The sequence below is a fragment of the Galeopterus variegatus genome, unplaced genomic scaffold, assembly GCF_000696425.1.
Source record: "Galeopterus variegatus unplaced genomic scaffold, G_variegatus-3.0.2 Scaffold11138, whole genome shotgun sequence".
NCBI classification, from domain to species: Eukaryota; Metazoa; Chordata; class Mammalia; order Dermoptera; family Cynocephalidae; genus Galeopterus; species Galeopterus variegatus.
Genome location: NW_007737249.1, coordinates 27,372 through 35,500, shown reverse-complemented (window position 1 = coordinate 35,500; position 8,129 = coordinate 27,372). Strand labels below are relative to the sequence as shown.

General features: G+C 36.5%; 2 protein-coding genes across 2 annotated transcripts in view; both read left to right on the top strand.

Moving 5' to 3' along the window:
* The window catches only part of LOC103610437 (cytochrome P450 2C42-like), a gene marked incomplete at its 5' end in the record, with an annotated part of 35,996 nt that overhangs the window by 8,854 nt on the left and 19,013 nt on the right, over positions 1–8,129 (top strand). The window contains one exon of the mRNA XM_008594608.1: positions 889–1,065. Coding sequence (XP_008592830.1) covers positions 889–1,065 — 177 coding nt within the window. The remainder of the gene's footprint in view (positions 1–888; positions 1,066–8,129) is intronic.
* LOC103610436 (protein yippee-like 5) lies at positions 4,708–7,245 on the top strand. The gene is made up of 2 exons (XM_008594607.1): positions 4,708–4,892; positions 6,452–7,245. Exons 1-2 carry the CDS (start codon positions 4,752–4,754, stop codon positions 6,674–6,676), a joined length of 366 nt encoding a protein of 121 aa, XP_008592829.1. The 5' UTR covers positions 4,708–4,751; the 3' UTR covers positions 6,677–7,245.

The following is an 8,129-nucleotide window of genomic DNA, read 5'->3' as shown; positions in this document are numbered from 1 at the left end:
TTTTTTGTCTGCCTGTGTTATTTCAAACAGCCCATCTTCAAGTTCAGAAGTTCTCTCTTCTACTTCTGCAAGCCTGCTGATTAAACTCTCTGTTGTGCTTTTTATTTCGTTGAATGAATTCTTCAGCTCAGCAAGCTCTGCTACATTCTTTTTCAGGGCATTGATTTCCTTATTCATTTCTTCTTTCAGGTCCTGTACAGTTTTCCTTGTTTCATCATGTTTTCTAGCTGAGTTTTCTTGAATCTCATTTAGTTTCCTTAGAATTATCACTCGAAATTCCTTGTCAGACATTTCAAGGGCTTCTTGTTCTATAGGATCTAGAGCTTGAGAGTTATTACCCTTTGGTGGTGTACTTTCTTGATTTTTCATATTTCTGGTATCTTTCCTTTGATGTTTAGTCATTATGGCAGGGGATTTCACAGTCCACTGCTTTGGCATGATTGTCTGGGTAGGATGCTGCTGGGGCTGTCAATTTGGTATGGCTGTCTCAGTGTCTGCTCGGTTGGCTACTAGTGCCTTGGGTGAGTGCTCACCTTGGGTCTTGGGCCTTTCCGTAGAGGTTCCTCTCTGGTCAGCATGCAGTCAGCTGGCCGAGCTGGGGATAGAGTTGGGCAGCAGGGGCAAGGCCTACCTGCTGGGTTGTGTGGTGGCACTACAGGGTGTGGTCTCTGTGGATCTCCCGCTTCTCCAGCTGTGCACCTCCCTGATCCGTGTGCAGTCGGCCAGGCTGGGGTTGGAGTTGGGTGGTAGCGGTGAGGCCTACCTGCTGGGTTGCGTGCCGGCACCTGCTTTCAAATTTATAGCTATAATTTCTAAGTAGGGCTTGGTATATGGCATATATCTTCATTGTATGTTTCTTATTTAATAAATTATTGTTTTCTTTTTCAGATCTGCAATACTCTTCCTTTTCTCTTCGATTATTTCCCAGGGATTCATAAGACATTATTTAAAAATATTGCTGATATAAAAAGTTATATGGTGGAGAAAATAAAAGAACACCAAGAATCTTTGGACGTTAACAATCCTCGAGACTTTATTGATTGCTTTCTAATAAAAATGGAGCAGGTAAGATTTTAGTAACAGCTCAGTCCTTTGGTTCCTTGAACATTAGGTAGTTTATTGAATAGTTCTGTATTTACTAGGAATGTTTCAATGGTCAGGCCAGTAATGCTTGACAAGCATTTTAAGTATCAATAGGGTACATAAAACTGCACTAAACATTGTGGAAAATATATAATTAAATTGTTAAGCAATTAGAATGCATTGACCCTGTTCTTCAGATAAAAATAATCTACCAGACATGTAACAGATGCACACTTCAGTCCGACAGAAAAAATTACAAAAAAATTAGAACATACAAAATATCCTGTCATAATATGAATATGTGCAAGTATTTTTTCCTCTTCTATATTTTCGAAAAATTTGAGTAAGAAATAGTTTTATTTCTTTTTAAATTTTTTGGTGAATTTCAACAGTGTAGTCATCTTGTTCTGGACCTTTCTTTTTCTTCTTCTTCTTTTTTTTTTTTTTGGAGTTTTTGTTTACTAATTCTTTACTTGTAGGTGTGTTCACATTTTGTATTTTAGCTTGCATCAGTTTTGGTAATGTTTTGTTCATAGGAAGCTTTTCATTTATCTAGATTATGTACTTTGTTGATATAGAATTGTTTATAGTATTCTTTTATAGTAGGATTATATTATTATTATATTAGAACTTATAATAGCTTTTAGTTCCTAAAATCAGGAGTAATGTCCCTGCTTTCATTTTTGATTTATTTGTTGTTGTCTCCTCTTTTTCATTTAGTCAGTTTAGCTGTTTGTCAATGTTTTCGATCTTTTCAAAGGACCAGTATTTGGTGTCACTGATTGTTCTAATGCTGTTCTCCTGTTTAAAAAATATCTTATACATTCTGGTGGTTTTGTGTCTAGATTGCTGTTTTGTTTGTTAGTTTCTAGGTTGTAAAGTTATGTTGTTGATTAGAGGTACAGTTGATATTTAGTATTGTTCAAATCTTGTATTTCCTTCTTGATATTTTGTCTAGTCTATTCTTTATTAAAAATTGGGTATTCAAGTATCCCACTATTTTTCTACAGGTCTACTTCTTCTGTCAGTACTGTGCATTATTTGCTTTATATATTTCTGGGCTCTCTTGATTGATGCATATAGATTTATAATGTTATATCTTCTGGATTAATTACCTGTTTTCCAATATAAAATGTTTTTGCTTCCTTTAACAGTTTTTGCTTAACAACTCTCTGTTTGATATTAGTATAGCCATCCCAGTTCTCTTGTGCTCTAAGAGAAAAAGAGCACAAGGTGAAAAAAATTTCTTCCATTTTTTCACCTTTAACTTTTTGCATCTTCGGATATGAAGTTAGTCTTGTATACACAGTACATAGTTAATTTTTAAATCTATTCTCTCAAGTTGTGCATTTTAAATGGTAATTTTAAGCCATGTACAGTTTAAATAGTTATATTGAAAAACTTATTTGAGCTATAATTTTGTTTCTTTCTATGTGCCTCCCATAATTGTGCTTTTTAATTTTCCAATATTGCTTTACTTTTTATTCGATCAGATTATTCTAGTAATCTATTTAGATTCATTCTTGATTTCTTTCTTTGCATATTTTAATTTTTTTAGTAGTTATCATGAGGATTATTGTTTACATCCTAAATTTATGGCAATCTAGTTTTAAGTAATAGTAAATTATCTTTAAATTATATGCATTAACTCTACTTCCATCCAACTCCATTCTCCTTTTATGCTGTTGTTATCACAAATCACATCTTTCTAAATTGTGTCCCAGTTACAGTTATATAATGATTGTTTTATTTATTTTTAAAAATCATGGACAAACTAAAAAGAGGATCCCATACAAAAACATAAAATATGCTTTTATATTTACATATACAGATATATTTAATATTTCATAATTAATAAGGATTTTTAGTTCTTACTATGGTTTTTTTATTTTTTATTTTTTTATTTACTTTTATTTTTATTTTTTTTTCGTTAAATTTTTATTTTGTCAATCTACAATGTATATGATTATTATGGCCCATCACCCACACCTCCCTCCCTCCTCCATCTCTCCCCTCCCCCCCAAGACTGTTCTTTCCGTTTGCTTGTTGTAACAACTTCAAAAAAGTATAGTTGTTATATCTTCTTCCCAGCCCCCCCCGGTTATGATTATTATGGCCCATCACCGACACCTCCCTCCCTCCTCCCTCTCTCCCCTCCCCCTCACTTTTTAAATCCAGAAATTAATGCAGGGGCACAAGGGAGAGAAATGATTGATTCTGTGCAAACCAAACCAGTTCTGCTGATTCTAGATCCCTGTGCTCCAGCTGCAGGAGTTCGCTGCCTTTCAAATCCACAAAGTGTATTTTATGGCATTAATGAGCCCCGTTGTCTACTGATCAGCAGATGATGATGCGACACCTAATTTCAAAATCCCACAATAAAGTCATGTCAGGAAGGGAACAGTTACAAAACCTACATAATGTGATTGTTTCTCAGCTTTCATTAAAACTACAGATTACAATTAATCTGTTTCTTTGTAGGCACCTAGTTCTTTCAGAGTAGAAAATCCTGCTTTTTTAATTTGTGTTATCCTTTCTCTAATGGTAAAACGTTAGTAGAAATCAGATTTGAGGCTTAAAATGTTCTAGTTTAAACTAAGCCCTGAAATTTTAATTGCACAAATGCAGTTTCCATTTTTTGATCTGACCACAAGAGGGCTTCTTTTATTCCCAGTGGTAAAACCCAGCAGAGTAATTTTAAATTTGGAATTTGCCAATATTTTACAAGGGAAAATAGTTAAACACCGAGTGCCTGTGCAAATACCAAGATTTGACAGACTACAGTTTTGTAAAAGGAGAAATTTATTGAAGAACTTCTATGACATATACTTCAAAATTCGGTTTCTTATTTTTAAGTTTGGCATTCTACCTGATGGAAACTAGCCAACCACCTATAAAGCACATTCATGATTTCATTTCCCCATTGGTGGACGAAGCAGGGCCAAGAACAGTCTTTATTTTTGTTAGTTTTGTTATTAACATATGTAGCTCAGCATATTGCTGCGGTACAATAAAAGCTCTACAGCCAATGGCTCCTTATTCATTATTTAAGATAATTCCGTCATGCTAGAAAACGATTTTCCCTAAGTGTACCCCCTACTCCCATGCTGACCCTGATTTATAGGTTTTAAACCATTCGATTATAAAGCAAATGTCTGGGAAGAAAGACTCATATTTCTTCTGAGATACAGCCTGAAGTTTCAGGAGAAGTAAGTTTCGAAGTCGGGTTCCTGGAATGCTGGGGCAGACTCTGCAGCATCCTTTTGTTTTCAGGATTTGCTTCCTTCCTCCTTGACCCTGCCTAGGGTTGCCCTACCTCTGCATATGCCACTCCTTTAATATAGGGCCCATTCCTCTAGGTAAGTACCTTTGCAATTTTGTTTTTATCTTTCTTAGGTAGTTAACCTGCAATACAGTGAAGTTCAAGATCGGGTCATGCTTACTGGCCGCCACATGGTTCGAGATGTGAGCTGCAAAAACTGCAATAGCAAACTGGGATGGATCTATGAGTTTGCCACTGAAGACAGCCAGCGTTATAAGGAAGGCCGTGTGATCCTGGAACGTGCTCTAGTTCGAGAGAAATAGGTTCTAACAAATGGTTTTTTATTAAAATGCATTTCTTACTCTTTTCCATTTGCTCCTAGGTTTTTAGAACTTCAGCTATAAAAATGGGCAGAATTTTCCTTGATCATATTGGTGGTACCCGTCTGTTTTCTTGTGCAAACTGTGATACGATCCTGACCAACCGATCAGAACTCATCTCCACTCGGTTCACAGGCGCCACTGGCAGAGCATTTCTTTTTAATAAGGTTGGTGAGAACAACAGTTTCATTCCTAAGTGGCTTCATTGGGTCTATTTGAAGCAACACCAGAATACCCAGAATTCACCAGAGCTTGGAGATAACAGGAAGAGTTAGAGCTGAAATCTATAGAAATGATTGCCCACTAGCTTGTCTTTGAAGGGACCTCATGAAAGCATTACTAGTATGTGATTTTAACCTTGAAAGTTTAAAGAATGCATTATAAGAAGAAGGGTAGTCTCCACTCAGGAAATGTCCAGTGTTAGAATTTGGTAGTGACTTCAGCACTACATATGGAAAAAGGTGCCCGAGACACTGACCTCCCTTCCCCTACATGTCACTGTTTTGTACATAATAGGAAGACAGCTGCATTAAGATATTATAGCTTGACAGTGAGTGTGAATAAGGATCATCTAACCAACTTCTCTTGCTCTAATTCATGCTCACCAGTCATCCTTCTGGTTATAATTTGGTTTATTACATAGGTTTGCCAACAGGAAGAGCATTTTCTGATTTGCAAGTTTGTGTCCAGTCTGCCGCCTCTCTAATTTCTGGCTTGCCTTGAAATTGGTTGATATGATTCTGTCTCCAGGAGTCTAATATGTACGAGCCAAGTTGAATTTCCAAATCTTTTAGTCTAAGGAACAGAGCTAAGATACTGTTCTTAGAAGGTCAAATAAACTTCCGCCGTGGACATTCCTCTGTTCATGTGGAAACAGATTTCTCTCTTAGAGAGTTGATAGTGTATACCCTTTGGCCTTTATTAGGTACAGAGCAGGAATTGGCACACCATGGCAGGCCAGCTGCCAGTTTTTTTTTAATAAGATTTAATGGAAAACAGCCATGCTCGTTCATTTATGTATTGCCTGTGAGTGCTTTCATGCTACAATGTCAAAGTTAAATAGTTGCAACAAAGACCATATAGCTCTCAAAGCCAAAATATTTATTATCGGGGCCTTTACAGAAAAGTAAAGTGTAGTGAGTTGTGTAGTATTCAGAATCATTGGAAATTCTTCACAGATTGTCTTAGAACCCACTTCATTGTGTTTGAACTTACTTGAAAACTGTGTTGCAATGTATGGTCTGTAGTAGGCTTATTCTATACCAGTTTGTCTGTATATAAAATGTATTTTTAGAAACAAATTTTGACAAACTTGTGTGAAATACCTATGGTTTGCTAGGTTCTTTTACCTTGAATGCCTTTTTTGTTCTCATCATTGAATAGTAAATGATAACAATTGGAGCCAAACATACATTTTATGACTCCAATTCCAGGCCTCTTTCTTCACTGCAACACAGAAACCTCACTAGGGTATATGGCGAGATTTGGGTTAGTACAGTACAGTAATGCATGATTGCTTTAGATGTCTAGTGCACTGCCATTTCCAGATGTTTGCCTGTCCCAGCAGCTTCTAAAACTAGTTCTTGGGAAGGGTATTATAAGTTTGACTAAAGTAACACCTCTCTTTCCTTTTCTGAAGTTGTTGTTATTGTACCAACCATAATATTGTGTACTTATTTGGCAAGTAACTTAAGTACCTTTGCAATTTTGTTTTTATCTTTCTTAGGTAGTTAACCTGCAATACAGTGAAGTTCAAGATCGGGTCATGCTTACTGGCCGCCACATGGTTCGAGATGTGAGCTGCAAAAACTGCAATAGCAAACTGGGATGGATCTATGAGTTTGCCACTGAAGACAGCCAGCGTTATAAGGAAGGCCGTGTGATCCTGGAACGTGCTCTAGTTCGAGAGAGTGAGGGCTTTGAGGAGCATGTACCATCTGATAACTCTTGAAGAAGAAGAGAGAAATCCATCTTTTCCCAGGTCTCCTTCACTGAAAACAAAAATCTCCTTACATACACTGTCACCTTAGCATCAGAGTCGGATTCATGAACCGCGGAACAAGAGGTTGTGAGAATCTAAGATGGGACCTTTCTTTCTTTCTTTTTTTTAAATTTTGTATTTTTCATCCAACAGCAGTGTGTAGAGAGAATATTATGCAGATGCCGTTAATTTTTTTTTCCTTATGTTTACATCTTGAGGCAGAAGAGTCTATCTGCAGCTACGTGATGGGCTATGTGAGGAAAAAAATCTGGGCTGTTAGAGTGAAAAAGTGTGTCTTATGTAAATTTTGAAGGGAAAATATGTCAAGAGCATGGTTTTTAAACTTATTTGGGCTTCATTTTAAAACTTTTTTTTAAAACCCAGTTATTTCACTTGATTTGCTAGCTTCAGAGAAGAGATCCGAATCTGTGCCCAGCGCTAAAGGCTCAGTGTTAGCATGGCTTGTGCTGGCCAGTGTGCCATATTCTTGTTGGAGATGAACCGTAGCACCAGAGCCCATTCTTCCTTGTCAGTCTTCGTATAACTTCGTATAATGTATGCTATACGAAGTTATTACGCACTTAATAACTTCTTCAGTCTTGTAAGTTCTGCTACATTTTTTTTTAGGACATTGATTTCCTTGTACACTTCCTCTCTCAGGTTTTGTATATTTTTCTTTATTTCTTCATGCTGTCTAGCTGAGTTTTCTTGTATCTCATTCAGTTTCTTTAGGATTATCACTCGAAATTCCTTGTCATTCATTTCAAGGGCTTCTTGTTCTATAGGGTCTAGAGTTTGAGCTTTATTAACTTTTGGTGATGTACATTTTTGGTTTTTTGCATTTCTGGTATCTTTTTTTGGATGTTTACTCATTTTGGCAAGGAGTTTCACTGTGCACAGTTTTGACCCTCTGGCTAGCTAAGGTATGGCTGTATTTGTCAATTTGGTTTGCCTACTCTGTGACTGCTCAGATGGCCCTNCTTGATTTCTTCTTGGACCCATATGTCGTTAAGTAGAATGTTATTTAATTTCCATGTATTTATATAGTTTCAAACGTTTCGTTTGTTATTGATTTCTAGTTTTAAACCGTTGTGTTCTGAGAAAATACATGGGTTAATTCCATTTTTTTTGAATTTGTTGAGACTTGATTTGTGTCCTAATATGTGATCTATCCTGGAGAATGATCCATGTGCTGATGAGAAGAATGAATATTCTGAGGTTGTTGGATGGAATGTTGTGTAGATATCTGCCAAGTCTAATTGGTCTAGATTATTGTTAAGACCTTGTGTTTCTCTGTTGAGTCTTTGCCCAGATGATCTGTCCAGTATTGGCAGTGGGGTGTTCAGGTCCCCTGCTAATATGGTATTAGTGTCTATTTCCTGCTTTAGGTCTAATAGAGTTTGTTTTATAGATCTGGGTGCTC